This window comes from Gopherus evgoodei, chromosome 2 (assembly GCF_007399415.2).
Source record: "Gopherus evgoodei ecotype Sinaloan lineage chromosome 2, rGopEvg1_v1.p, whole genome shotgun sequence".
Classification (NCBI taxonomy): Eukaryota; Metazoa; Chordata; order Testudines; family Testudinidae; genus Gopherus; species Gopherus evgoodei.
The window spans coordinates 18,750,414-18,765,687 of NC_044323.1; the positions used below are offsets into that span (position 1 = coordinate 18,750,414).

At 38.5% G+C, this 15,274-nt stretch overlaps 2 protein-coding genes and 1 pseudogene across 4 annotated transcripts in view; 1 reads left to right on the plus strand and 2 right to left on the minus strand.

Moving 5' to 3' along the window:
• RNF32 (ring finger protein 32) overlaps positions 1 to 12,193 on the plus strand; it is a 59,420-nt gene extending 47,227 nt beyond the window's left edge. For both annotated transcript variants that reach the window (XM_030550103.1, XM_030550102.1), the window contains 2 exons: positions 3,938 to 4,105; positions 4,791 to 12,193. In XM_030550103.1, coding sequence (XP_030405963.1) covers positions 3,938 to 4,105; positions 4,791 to 5,033 — 411 coding nt within the window. In that variant the 3' untranslated portion in view covers positions 5,034 to 12,193. The remainder of the gene's footprint in view (positions 1 to 3,937; positions 4,106 to 4,790) is intronic.
• LMBR1 (limb development membrane protein 1) overlaps positions 6,363 to 15,274 on the minus strand; it is a 146,812-nt gene continuing 137,900 nt past the window's right edge. For both annotated transcript variants that reach the window (XM_030550097.1, XM_030550101.1), the window contains one exon: positions 6,363 to 14,795. In XM_030550097.1, coding sequence (XP_030405957.1) covers positions 14,710 to 14,795 — 86 coding nt within the window. In that variant the 3' untranslated portion in view covers positions 6,363 to 14,709. The remainder of the gene's footprint in view (positions 14,796 to 15,274) is intronic.
• On the minus strand, positions 11,838 to 11,994 carry LOC115647374 (annotated as a pseudogene).

A 15,274-nucleotide genomic window follows, 5' to 3' on the forward strand; every position in this document is an offset into this window, starting at 1 on the left:
ACCTGGTGACATTTACTCCCATTCACATGCATTTTTGGCTCCATTTCCATCACTGATGGAAAAATGGGCATTGTCCTAGCTCAACTGCAGCTGATGCAACTGTGAGAACTTAAGATCCAGTAAGAAGTGCTTAATTTGTGTTGGGGCTTGCTGTGGCTGAATCCCAGCACCTTTAGGCTTGGAAGTTCACATCCTCGGCTCCTCTGGGCTCCTGGCCAGCAGCTGCTGCTCTCCAGCCACCCAGCTCTGAAGACAGTAAAGGTGGTAGTACCATACCATGTCACCTTTACTTCTGCCATGCTGCTGCTGACAGCGCTACCTTCAGGGCTTGGCACCCGGCCAGCAGTCGCTGCTCTCCAGCCTCCCTGTCAGTGCTTAATTTGTGCCAGGATTGCCCCCCCAACTCTTTCACTACAAATTAAGCACTGCCAGTAAGTTATTTACTAAGGAAATCATAGGCAAATGATAGGTAGTGCATCACTGTTTGTGAACTTAATTATAAACATTTTTAAGTTGAAGTTGTGGGCCACACCCAAAGGTTTGGTGGGCCACATTTGGCCCGCAGGCCACCTATTGAGTATCACTGCTTTAAATTATCTATGCACTCGCCATATTCTGGTATTCTGGCCCCTGCCTGACCGCCAGCAAAAGTTGAAGCAGCCTCAGGGCTGCTCTAATGTATGCTAATTTCTGATGGCACCTATAGGTTTCTCCTGGAAATAATTTTCTAAGGTACATGCCAATTTGATAGTCATTGAAAGCCAGGGTAGAGCCAGGCATAATGCAGGCTGTGCAGCATAGTTCTTCCTGTGTACTGTAGAAAAACTTTCCTAAAGAATCAATCCTGGCTTGATTTCTTTCTGAACAGAGACCATGAATCATGCTGGGTAAGGGCCTACTCCTGCTGCCACGGAAATCAGTGAGCTTTAACATTGACTTTACTAGGAGCAGAAGCAGGTTTTATATAAAAGATGGAACAGGTTAATTAAATTCTAAAACCTAGTCTTTGACAGTAATTCAGGTAAGGCAAATTAAGACTCCAATAACTTTTTTTTTTTTTTTTTACAATAAATGTAATTTCAGAGACTTAGCTCACTAAAACACTCAGGGCAGTATATGCACTCATAACCGGATTAAAATAAAATCCCATTAGTCCAATACATATTGTTCATCTCATCCAAAAGAGTCACAATTTTGTCATTTAGAACTATATGGAAATCATGTAAAAAGCAAATACTGAAGGGGAGAAGGGTTTGGATTTTTTAAAAAAATGTAAGGTCAATGAACATATTTGCATGTGATAGAATCTGAAAGATCTTTTCTTAATGAAAGGATACCATGGAAGTACAGGAATAGCTCACTAATATGCAGTGTACTAGACAATCTCTCTCTCACACACACATGCACACACACACTCTCTCTCTCTCTCTCAACCCCCCCTTCCCCACCTCTCAGAAAGTTTTACAAGGAGATGCTTTAAAGGGGCCTCATCGTACAATTTAAAAAATATATGCTATTGTTCATATACTAGTGTTCTCATATCATAATTAAACCTAAACTGCAGTTGACAAATTAAATGAACAAACACATTTTATGGTTTCACCCTTGTGTTTTGCTATAGTGCAAAATGCAGTCAACCATAGTGGGTCTCCCAGTCAGTGTGAATGAACAAGTTTCCACTTTTCTTGCTTAAAAGGAAAAACAAACTAAAAAATATCAAATCAAACTTCTGCACAAGACAGAAATTACCCATCTCCGCTCTTATAAAGCTTCTCATCATTTTCCTTTTCTGGGTGGCTCTAAAGTTTTCCTTTGTTTCAAAGCATTCACTTTAGCTAGAAACAATAGATTATGGAGAGATCATAGTTAAGAGTTTCATTATAAAGCTGACTTTAACATCCACACACCTTGCTAACTAATTTTGGAAGGTTAATTGACATGGAGGGTATGTCTGCCACTAATTCTGCACTACACTAATGACAAAGTTTAAAAATCATGTCTTGAAATGTTAGCTAAGACTGGGATTTTATAACAAGTCATTCAGCTGGGTGCCTAACACTGAAGGTCTAATACTTACATCCTATCTTACAAATGCAATCCAATTTCAAGTCAGTATTTGCAGGGAAGTACATGTTCCCCAGGCATAGGGTACTCAAGCAATGAGACAAAAGAAGCAAAAAGTTTGCTGCATGCATGGGGGTCTAGCACTGAATCTGGCTGAGGACAAAAGAAAAAAACAAACATGGGAAACAAACATATTTTCACTGTCAAACACAGATGGAGAAAACTTTATATGCAGGCCCTTTTGACATGGAAAAACTTCCATGCCGGTGATCTTGAGTCGCTTTGTAAGTGAATTGACTCCTGTGATTGTGGACTTCAAACAAAAGAACACATGCACTGAATAATCCCCATTTTCTTCTCGAGAGAGAAATGGAGTCCATAGAAGTTGGCCTACCACCCATTCCTGTCCATAGAATGTTATCAGAATCTCAAAGGATGCAGGCTGTGTGGTAATTCTAAGATGAGTGTTCTGTACTGAGCTTTCAGGCACTGTGTTGATTACAGTAGATGAGAGGAAATATAGACTCTATCTGGGACTTTATTTGAGACGGAGGCCTCAGTCTGCTGGGCTGAGATGGAGTGAGAGTCAGTTATACTTCAGTTCATTTCTTCTTTGGCCACAAAGTTGATCTCTTCAAATGTTGGATAATGCACATAAGTCTTTTATCAGGATCTACAGGCAAATGAATGACACACTCCTGGGATGGATTTGAGTGGGAGACAGCAATTCTTATAATTTAATACTGGAGGGGGGATGCTGTACATCTACCCCCATTCTCAAATCCCAGGCCTTTAGCTGGGTCCAGCACAGGGTTATAGGTCTCCCACCATGTAATTAATAACTCGAGGTAGATCCTATTCTGTCTACCCCTTGGGCACCAGCTACATTTCTGAAACCTATAGTCTCATCCCACAGGGAATAGAGGTTACCAATGCAGTACCTCAGTCCTTGAAGACTTATGGTCTCCCCTTCTCCTCTAGATACAAAGTCTGCCAGTGAAATCCCAGGTCTCCAGCCCTTTTTACTCACACTGAACACCAGCTGTTAAGTTGCAATGAGCTAGACAGTCTTATCTTTCCTAATATTGTCAAGTCATACTGTGTACAATCGAACTGTGCCTCCATAAAGCTGCAAGAGAGGAAAAAGCCATTGGAAAAATTTCTTCCTGAACCCAAACAGGCAACCAGTCAGACCCAAGCATCCTGAAAACGTATCTCCTGCACTGCAACTTGGAAAAGCCCTGGAAGAATTTAAATAGATGTGGGAGGAAGGAACCCTTGAACACAGCCAATGGGAGAGGGGGAAAAGAAGAGCCCCTACTCCTGCCTTGCCAAGCATGCACTCTTGCACCCCACCCCTTTAGGCACAGTCTCTTATCCATGCCATTATGACCAACAACCCTCCTGCTTCTGTTGGGGGTAGCATTATGCACTAAAAATAATTCAGCACTATTGTTTGATGCACATACTTTGGTTAGATGCTGTTAATAGTGTTAACAAAACATAGTACAGGCACTTTTTAAAAAAATGTGTTCTTGCGGGCTTAGAACTGTACTTTCAAACGAACCTTGTCTTCATGTACGAATTAAAGCCTTTAAGAGTATAAAATAGAGACTTTTGGACAGTTAATACAAAAAAGGCAGATGTCTGTACTTTGTACATCTTAAGTAACAATGCATCATGTTTGGACAGAGTAGTAGCATGCACTGTTTGGCCAAGGATCAAGTATTGTTTTGATAAATAATGTTTATTTTAAAATAATGTGTTTTCTTGATTTTTTAGCAACTTATGAATAATTCTGAAAATTCTGTGCTGGTAGTTGTTGAACAGAATTCAGTTCTGACTGGAGGCAATTTTTTCCCTTGTTCTTTAGTTTCAGGAGATCAGCAATCGGTTATTGAGTTCTTACGACACAAACATAGATGAGTTTTTTTCTGAAATTGATTCTTCTATAGCTGCAAGTCGAAATGTGCTTCAACAGCTGGAGGAAAAATTTGCCCCGTTAATAAGCGAAACGGAATGGGAGAAAATACAGATGCAGGTTGGTTTAGGAGCCAGTTGGATGATGATGATAATTCATTTTCCAACTATAGTCTTTGTCAAAGCAGGAAAGTTTTTTCCAGCATATCCTCCATCCAAAAAATTCCCTGGTATAATTTGTCAATCTACACCAGTAGTTCTCAAACTTTTGTACTCGTGACCCCTTTCACATAGCAAGCCTCTGAGTGCAACTCTCCTTATAAATTAAAAACACTTTTTAATATATTTAACACCATTAGATACACTGGATGCAAAGCGGTGTTTGGGGTGGAGGCAGACAGCTCGTGACCCCCATGTAATAACCTCGTGACCCCCTGAGGGGTCCCGACCCTGTTTGAGAACCCCTTATCTATACGTTAAAATAATGTCTGCAAACTTTTTTTAAAACAGTATAGTACATTGAAGTTAAACATTTTGCTACAATAACTATTCTTTGGTTTATGATTACAAATAATTCCTCCTGTGTTCAATAAGAAGGAAAGTAACATTAAAGATATTTCAGAATTATTCTGATGTGACAAAATACAGAACAAGTTTCGGTAGATTAAACATTGAAGGATATACTACCAATTGTTACAAAATGCACTTTGAACCTTCTGGTGGTACAGGGTACTGCTGCTATGCATGCTTCCAACGTTTAGTTATCAGTCTACAATAACTAATCTATTTTCTTATTTTCCCCTCAGGCATTTCGGCAAGAGATATTTGACTGCCCTATTTGCATTATGCCACTCTATCATATCACTCATCCTCCAAGTGTCTTTTCTGAGAACAGCAATAATCGGTATTCACGCCAGACCGTTCTGCTCTCTTGTTCACATATGTTTCATCAGACTTGTCTTCAAGCATTTGAAGAGTTTTCCTTGGGAGAAAGACTTGTTTGTCCCTTATGTCGCTCTTGTTATCAAAAGAAAATTCTGGAATGTTGATATAAACATGTAAACAGTCCAGAATGAGCTGCATAATCGAATTTTTAATTGGTTTAATGATAGACAACCTCACAGGAGATTAGATCCTTGTCAGATCCAGTGTGAGAAAAACACACTTCTCTGTGGATGCTGATGTTCCTATTATAGAAATAAAAGTTAAATGGGCAGTGTGCTACCATTTCTCTGACTTGTTGCTTTTCCTTGCTCTCCACATTCTTACCTGTCTTCTGCTCCCTTTGCTTTCCCTTATGTTCTGTTTTCCCTCCCTGGTCTTCTCCTTCCTTTAACTCCTCCCTCTCAGAGACATACTACCCTCTCCCTCTCCCTCACATCCCAGGATCCCTTCTTCTTTTCCCTCTCCCTGAGAACTCTTCCCTTGGACTCCTTTCTTCATTCCGTGGAGTCCATCTACACACTCTCCAGTGGAGTTACTCATGTTGAACACCAGGAAAAGACAGATTCCCTTGATAGCAGCACCCAGGCAGTTGGAAATGCCACTGATGAGTGTGGAATGAGATGCATTACTTTTTCAGCCCCTTTTAGTAGCTGAATGCAGCTGGGCTGGCTCCTCTCCTTTAATGGCTGGAAGCCACATTACAAGCTCTATTATAGGCAAATGGAAAGTAGTGCAAAATAGCTCTGCTGCAAATGTGGCTGAGTCGTCCCCATAAAGGAACAAAATGGTTCAGGAACTTGAACAACTAGTATCATCTAGGTTTAGAAGAGACCAAAATGCATTTAAAACCTTTCAGTTGTGGACTGTTACTCTTGAACTTTGATCAAGGGATTTTAGGCCTTAACTCAATATCATGCACCCAGGAGAGCTTGAAAGCTAAACTTTTGTTAAAATGTTCCAGATGCTTTAGGAAACTGTGACTCACAATGCCGAAAATGCTTGTAGACTGGCCATATTTAAATTAGTATTGTTTTGTGTCAAAGATTACTGAAAACTATTGATAGCCTGTGTGTTTTTCCATTAACTAAAAACTAAAATTAGGATACAGGCATGTTAAAGGTATGGGTTTGCTTTTTGATGGGTTTGCTGCATGTTTGTCCTTTGCTTTATTTGTGCTCCATGTTTTGGTCCAAAGGGTGTAACACTTACTGAACCTATCAGGATCTCTGCTACTCCTCAATGATACTCTGAACTTCAACAAATGGCTTGTGTTAGACGCTCTCAAGCTCTTTGCACACATTAAGCCACCCTCCTACAATGATGTGGCCTACATATATTATAGAGGAGTAAATTGTGAGGCATGGAGAAACAGCTTACAAAGACTCAAAAGTCCATTGTTTATTTTTAATACAAATGTTGACAAAAAAAGCACGTTGTAAATCAATCACAGTTTGACTTTATTGAAAACAGAGTTTAAAAAGATCTTGCTAAAAACACACAAATTGTGACATTTCAAATAAAGCAAAAAGATAACAAATCTACTCCTTTTCATTACTGCACTGTGAAATTCAAACCATCTAAAAAGGCAGTTGTTTTCATATAGTTTTGTAACATTGCAAGGTTACCACAACTGAAAATTGTATAAAGCACACATTTTCAGATGACCTAAATTAAATTAACCTCAAGGACTGGGTGGGGAGGATGCGTCTGCTACAGATTGGGAACAATTACTTTAGTGCTAAAAACATTTTTCAGCCATATTTTGCTTTCAAGATATGAAAATGCCCACATAACTAAAAACTTTTGTAACTAAATTTCTGCAAAGACAGACCTAAATTGGTAATATTGGAATGAAAGAGCCTGAACCTGTATGAGGAAAAAGGCCCACTAATTAGCTGAACCTGTACTAGACTTTTTTAAATCTGCCATTGCACTACCATCAGTGCATATATATGGTCTGTAATGCAGAAAAGGTGGTATTTCTATGACCATATCATCTAACCCTCCTCAGAACATGTCTAGACGTTATAAGAATGCTGAGCCTTGGGTATACTCCCACTCATGGTAGTGCAACTGGGATTTTGCTGTTTAAAAAAGCTTAGCATAGATAAGCCCATTGAGTTCAATGGGTGTTTTGCCTGAGTTGGGAATGCAGGAGTAGGCCCCAAATCATTCTTGCATATAGAGGAACCTAAATATTCTGTATTTTCAGTTTGTGTATATGTATTGCTGTATTGGTCACAGGTTACAATTTTAAATCCACAATCCTAACATCTTCATTTTCTAAATTTCTATACCAATTGGTACCAGATCAGACAAAATATTTTAAGGTTACCTTTAAAAACTGGGAAGTGGTTGCATTTTTTGTTCACAACCTTTTAATTGTACTTGAAACTGGAAGATTTTGTGTAATTTTTCTAAACTGGGAAAATGCATTAGTGTTAGAAAGCATGTTTCAGACAGCATGATGGTAAACAGAATTTTGCCCATAAGCTTTTTAGCATGAGCATCTTATCCACACTAAAAGCAATATCATGTTTAACCTCATGCTGTCTGAAATGTGTTAGTTTGCATGTTTTCTAAATTTTCTCCAATAGAGACAAAGGCCAAACTGCACGCACACGGAGCATCACTCACTTTTAAGGGAGCACAACTACTACACAGACAAAGTACAGAATAAAACCCTTCATTTCTTGGTGCCATAGTATGTTTGGCTTGGTAATCACAACTTAAAGAGCTGCTATATATTGATGCACCAACAGATTCATTTTTTATCTCCAGTGAGGTGAGGCATATTCATTAAAAAAGGGCATATTAAGTGACCAGTCTTTATTTTAATGGAATTCTGTGGTGACACTGAAAGACCAGAGAGTACTGGTATTTCCATAATATAAATACTTGTGCTAAGAAACCTCGTATGGGACTACTAGGGGGAGCAGATGGGTATTAAATAAAATGCAAAGTTGATGTCCTGAGCTTTCATTCCTTGAAGTAAATGGAAGTGATGAGTGCTGGGGGATGCAGGCTAGTGTCCTAATCATGAAGGAAACCTTATAATTACCTTTAAAAGTTACTTTTTGTACAAATTATATTTAATGAAAGAAATAGAAGAGCAGCATGTTGAGATTATTGGTAGAAATATCTAGAAATACACATAATTATGTATTATTTAAAGACATTTGATATAGATACACACAGATTTTACAAACTTCTCTGTAGACATCTGAATCGTTTTCAAAAATTGGGGTTTCAGAACAAAGTTTCAATTTTGATCAGATACAACTTTTAGATTGCTCTGGTCCAAGTATGTTGGGCTGAGATCATCAGCATTTACTGATATTACATTTGTTAAAGGATTTCTCCTTTATTACTCTGCAGCCATTTTGCCCAACTGGAATCAACCTGTAGTATAGTTGAAACAATCAGAGACATTTTTGGTCTCAAATTTAAAGCTAACAAATAGAAATCTGAATTATTAATCAAAGTAGCTATTAGGAAAAGTCCATGAATGAACAATGAATTAGGCAAGCAAAGGCTGTACAGAATTTAAGATCCTATTTCACCTTTCCTATTTTTAATTAAAAAAAACAAACAAAAAAAACTTTGCTACTAAAACATGCAGCTATCCTTACAATTCATAGGCTACTATAATTGAAACCAAAGCCACTGTTCTCCTGTAAATTGCCTTGCAACCATAAGTAGAGTGTTATTTTGTGACATTTTCTGCAATTCTGTTTAACTTGAACACCTGTTTATTATAAGGGCCACGGGTTGACATGTACTATTTAATCATCAAAAATAAAAGCTAAAGACTTACCTGTGAAAGAAAGTACAGCAAGAATCTTTAGTAGGATTGGAAAGTGTTCTAGAAAACAATGGATTTCATGTTTAGACTTCCTGCTAATTAGCATAGGTGTAGTTTGACTTCTATATTTGGGGAGCAGCTCCAGTCAGGCCAATGGGGCCTCATGTGTGGGAAATTCTGCACCTGCCTGGGACTTGCAGTTTGGGGGAGGGGAGCAATGCTCCGCACTCCCCCCTCCAAACTATGCCCTTGCTAATTAGTACCATTATACATCATACATCCCAGTTCTGTTTAGATTCACTTGTTCTCTTATTTCCCAGCTTGTCTAGCCAGGCAAAGGTGAAAATCTTTATGTTTGAAGTACATATTGATGACAGTTTGAAGCCACTGAATGACGGAAAATACTTAAGTACATGAAAAGGAAAAGGGAGTCAAAATGTTAAGTTTTAAGAATGCAGGGCCCAATCCAGAAGAAAGTATCATCTGATTCATAAATTCCATGTACCTAATGGAAATGTGGGCTTCTGTTACGTGAAAACTCTGTTTTGGAGGTCAACCAGGAAGAAGTAAAAAGACCATTCACATTGTCGTCACGGGTAACGGAGAAGGTACCAAAACCCTGTAAAAGTGTTTACAACTATTTTGTAGCTTGGTGCCCTACAAAAAGGTCAGGCTCCGTACCAGTCCACCTCCCCACGGGACAGTATTGCCACAGGATACTTTCCTACAAGTTTATCAGGGTCCTCAAATTTTAATCATAATGTGGAACATGTAAGAGATTGTCTCATGGACAATGTGCCCTCTTGTTTACTACTACACAGACTGCATCCCTCCCATTCATAATATACGACATCCCAGAAGCAAATGCTGCAGTTGCTCACATGGAGGAGTATAGTAGGAAAACATTTAATATATTTGTAGTCTTTTAATGAAGTGCAGCAGCTAGAAGTGACTAGCCAGCACCATGAGACAAGCCAGCTCCTCATGGACCACAGTTCAAAACCTCCAGATATCTGTTAGTAACTGCAGGGTGTTCAGTCCTCAGCCTCAGTCAAAGTCTGGAGTTGTGTGGCAGGGGAGGACAAACCAAAGACTATGACACAAAGGGAGTTCAACAACTTCCTATATGCTGGAGTTGGAGATTTGTTTAAGAAAAAAAGGGGGGGGCAGATGTGGATGTGAGGGTTTCTCATAATTTGCTGAAAGCCAATATATTCCGGGGCTATGGAGCCAGCATCAGAACGCCGTGGATGTCAGCTGTTTACTCTGTGCATCCCTGCTGAATGTGATGCACTTAAAGCAGAGCTTGAAGTAACTCAGTTAATATTTATCTACAAAGAGAACATCAGCACCTTAAAAAAGCACTTTTCTGCCAGTGACACATTTAATCAGTATATTTGCACACTTATTCGATACCTGAGGAAGTCTGATTTATATGCTACTCTAAGGCTAATGCCACATTTATTTTAGTATCTGTAAATGCTGGCTTTTTTGACAATATTCCTCAACATTATCAATGACTGTAAGACCTTATTTTGACTTCATTTTTCCAAACAAGATGAAGTCTATTCTTTTCTTTTTTATTAACCGTATTGGTCCTAATTATGCACATGAAATCACTTGATATGAATTACACTACTTACTGTATGTTTTAAAAACAGCATGCTCTAGTTTCATCTGAGCATGTGTAAGATACAAGAAAAGATTCAGTGATACTCTTTTTGCTTAATACTTTGCAATAAGATGGCTATTTAGAACACAATAGCAACAAGCCTGAATTGCCGAGAACAGATACATCCTTTGTTTTCTGCAAAACTCTTGACAATTTGTGCTAAAGGGTATCGTATTATACTTATGAAATTCAAGGAAAAAATAGTACAGACTGAGAGCATGGCCTTAAATCCTTATGTTTCTTTTGGAACAGGAAGGGCTAGGGTTCTTTTTATGACTAAATGGTTTATTCTAGATCCCCCACAATACCATAGGGAAGACATCAACCTAACATATGTGAACAATGGCAGAGACTCATCCAGACCATCACATATTTGATATAAAATGTCATCTTGAAAACTTGACCTTCTATCCATTTCTCATGTGTACTGTGATGTATATTCATTAAGTAAGGACTGCCTTACCCGGGTCTAATTTAGCCTAGATTCTTCAGGGCAGGGACCTCTTCTCTGGTTTGTACAGCATGGAGCACACAGGAGGCACTCTATGCTGTATATGATTATAATAGGCTTCAGGAGCATGGAGGATTAATACTCCCACAGGTCCGGTGGTTGGTGATATTTTTAAAGCTTTAATATGGTACTTCTGAACCAAAACACAAAATAATTTTTTGTTAAATTCTTTAATTTCTATGACACAAACAGTCAACTGTGTAAAAGATATTGGAGAAACAGGGCCAACAAACAACACCATCACAATCTGTAAACAAAGTTTCCTGTGAATCCAAAAATTGTTACTTCTAAAGTAACATCATACCAATTTAATTTTTACCTTAAAAGGTAAATACTAAAGATGTGCTTACACTTAAAAATCCCACCATATTACAACAATTCTGCCACTGTGCATGGAATATTGTGCTACTAACACAGGAGAAAGCCAAGAGGTGGCTAACTTAAGACACTTAATTCACATACCATAAAACAGACCAAAAATGTATCTTATTTATCAGATAGGAGCATCTCTGTGCTTTAGCCTCATAAAAAATGAGGCAACTGTTGATGTCACCAAGAGGTACAGACCACCTGACTACATGAGACAAAACACGAAGTGCACTGTCAATATCCATTAATGACTTCTCCATTGCTTCTGTGTAAATGAATTTACCCTTCTGTGAATACATGACCAAGGTGTTATATTTACGTTTGAAAGTAGCACTGTATCTGTAAAAAGTTTGCATATAGAACGTCAGTTTCAGGACATTTAATGTAGACGGTGTCACAATACAAAGAGTAAACGTTAAGACACTGTCAGCAGATACAGAAAGGTTGGATTTTCTCTGAAGATTAATCCACTGTGAGAACCACACTTAACCTAAACTTTTGCCTTCTTTCCAGTAAACAGTGTCTTTATTTAAGTACTCTTTTTAATTAATACATATCTGTGACTCTAAGATTCAAAGCACAACCCAATAAAAGGAGTGCAATCAGAATACCTCAGTGTTTGTTCTGGGAGGGAAAGAAAAGTTTTCAACTAGCAATAATCACACCTCAGATTAACTTCATTGGCTATGATACTGCCACTACTAAGACAAGGGGGAAAACACTGCAAGTCTTTCTTTTTTGCCTACATACTATAACTTGTATTCTTACTATCTGTGAACCTATCTAATGGAGCTTGCCTCCAGACAACTCACTTGCTAAACACAATCCATTCTGGGGAATCATATATAAGCATGGTGAATTGTTTGACTTCTTTTGATTTTCTTGGATTGACAGAATACATACCCCCTCAAAGAAAATAAATCAGTTTCTGCTGTGAACTCCTACTGAGAGAAGGACAAAGATCAAAATGAAGGCAGATATCATCCAGAACTTGAGTAGAAGTTTTTGCTTTTTGATCTCTATGCAGACAATTTCATCAGGGGATCTGATAACAAAATCTTACTGAGGCAGCTACCTTAAAGTCACAATGTAACAGGAAACTGGAATATGTTTTATAAAATTAACTAACCCTATCATATGTCACAGTTTACCACACTCCCAGTGGGGATACGGTACAATTATAGTCATATTATCATTTCCAAAGATAAATAGTGGATAATTATATTATCCTTCTTTACACTTCTAATGCAGAAGCCCATACACTCTCAACAGATACAAGGAGTCAACGCCTTTACTAATAAATCATCTAATGTTTATAATGTGAATCCATATTTTCAAGTAATTTAGGAGTAGTTATCTGTTCTTGGTTGGAACTTTGCCTCAAATGGAGAGAAAAATAATTTCTGCTGTCCAAAAACTCAACATTAAATGTAAGCAACAGAAAAAGAAGCCTGCAAGTCTCAATGAAAACTAGCAATTTTACTCTCTCCAAAACCCAGCCTAATAAACAGCAGATATAGCGTGGAAATTACTGCAGTAGTATTTATATTATGCCCAATTTCCATTCAAAAAGGCCAATTCAGGAAACCATTATTTTTGTGGCTGTTGCTTGGGAGTTGCTTTTGTAGCACTCCACTAAACTCCCATCTCACTCAGATTTCATTAAGTATAGATCCAGAACTGAGACATTACTCAGGAAGAGAACAGATGAGAAATACCTGACATCAGAAGAGACTAATTTGTTTCAGAATCGTACTGGATATTAGTCCATTATCATGGTTTGATACCGTATAAGGGCTCAGACCTCAAATGGACATATTTCAGTTTTACATAAATACGAAATAAGAAACATTAAACTTACCAAAAAATGTTTTGGTAACCTTGCCTGATCTGTCTACAGATCACACATATACAGGCAGTGGTTCTCATTACTGTCTTTATAGTTCCTCTTTTCAAGTCAAGTGTTAGTGCAGCAGTGTTAGACAACAAGCAAAAGTACACACATTTTAACAGCGACCTGTGATTGTCACATACTACTTGCAGGACTTCTGATTCTACAGCAATGCTAAAGAAAATACTGAATTTCTCCTCATCAGTGCCATTCTGGGTCTAAGGGCTCAGAGCAGCTAAATCGTGTTACATTGCAGAAAGCTTCATACTCATAAGACTGAACTGGAGGTTTTGCTGACCCAACTGACTGCATCATTTCTGTAAGCTTAGTATTCAACATATATAGTATACTATAATATACTACACACACGCTAGATAGTACTATCTATACAGATAGACAGTACTATATAATATATAGGAGAAACTAAAGACTCGAAGAGATTGGTGAAAAATAATAGCTTGCACTGAGTTATAAACATTCCTATGTGCGTGTGTGTGTGTATATATATATATACACACACACACATTTGAGAGAAACTAAAGGCTGAAGAGATTACTGAAAGATAGTGGCTTGCAAGACTGAGAAACAATATATTGCATTATCATCACCAGGACTTAACTCAGAAAACCTTTAAGGAAACTGTGCAACTGGAGACAACTAGACAAAGTCTGTGCTATTTGGGTTGATATGCGCGCACACACATACACACACAAAGTTAACAGAATTTTATGTGCGTGTATTTTGAAGGGCAACTGACCTCTATGGCATAACACTTTCCGTAAGTGATAGTACTATATGAATTAGAACAATAAGAGGCCTGCATAGCTTTCTACAAAGCATACTGGGCTCAGATTTAAAAGTGAAGTACGTTCGAATTTATCTTGTGGTTCATTAGTCTTGATGAGACACCTTCTGATTACCAGTGAAGAAAATTACCTTCTGTCACTGAAAAGCCTACAATACTGGGTCTGCAAGAGTGCTTCATGATGCCAAACATTACATACAGCCTAGTGAATCCTGTATGAAACGAAGAGTGATCTCTCCAAATTACTTCAATTTTTTAATGAATTCTTAGTAAAAAGAAGTGTGACTTGCTGTTAAAGACACCTAAACATTCCTAATTAGGGTTATATTGGGCTTCAAATGTACCCTTTCTTTCCAAGTCTCAGAGTTGTTCACCAGCATTGTATTTATATCACAGAGGAGGTATTGTGCACTTAACATGGTAGTAGGGCATCATATCTAGAAACATGAGATTCTGTCCAACCAGGAATTCATTATTTTTCTCAGCTTCCAGTCTTCAAGGCACCTCCTGCATAAACTGACCGCGGAGTACACAAAATGGACCAAAACAAATCAGAAATTGTAGAATCAGAAGTAGCTTGGTTTCTCAGAAATACACAGTGTGAAAAGTGAGAGAAGGTTGGACCCAAAATTAACAAATGAAATTAATAACAAGATATTTTGATGAAGATGACAGGAATGTCATGAGGTTGAAGTTTTCAGCTTTATTGATTGAAGATGATTGCTTCTCACAGTGTTTTCTGATGCCCATTTGCAGAAGGCTTTGTTGTCTCAGAGTCTCTTGCATTGTTCGACAGATGAAGTTTATCTAAACCTGCACAGGTATTACACAAGGTAAAATCAATTTTCTGCTTTTCACATATTGAGATATTTACAATGGAAAACTGCTAAAACCACATTATAGTGAAACCAAATTGTATTTAGTTTTGTTTTCCATATTTGCTTAAGGCCAAAACAGACCCAGAGGGGTCTGCCAGCCACGGAGCTGGGTCTCCCCACCAGGGTAGCTCCTAGTGGATGTCTCTGCGAGAGCAAAGGGGGCTGGGACTCGGGAGCACCTCAGCCCGGGGCAGCAGGAGAAGAGGAGGGAACGCTGTGGCCGTGTGCTCCATGGCACCAGACCAGAGCCGCAGCTGCCCTGTACTGCCTGGTGTAATGGCAAAAATAGCAGGCGGCACCAATAGCAGTTACCTACTGAGCCTGCTCAGTTCAGGTGAGCAGGCTCAGTACAACCTAGACAGGAAATTCTGCCAGGGAGCTGTTTGCCACTACATCAGCTCTGGCTTCCTGCCT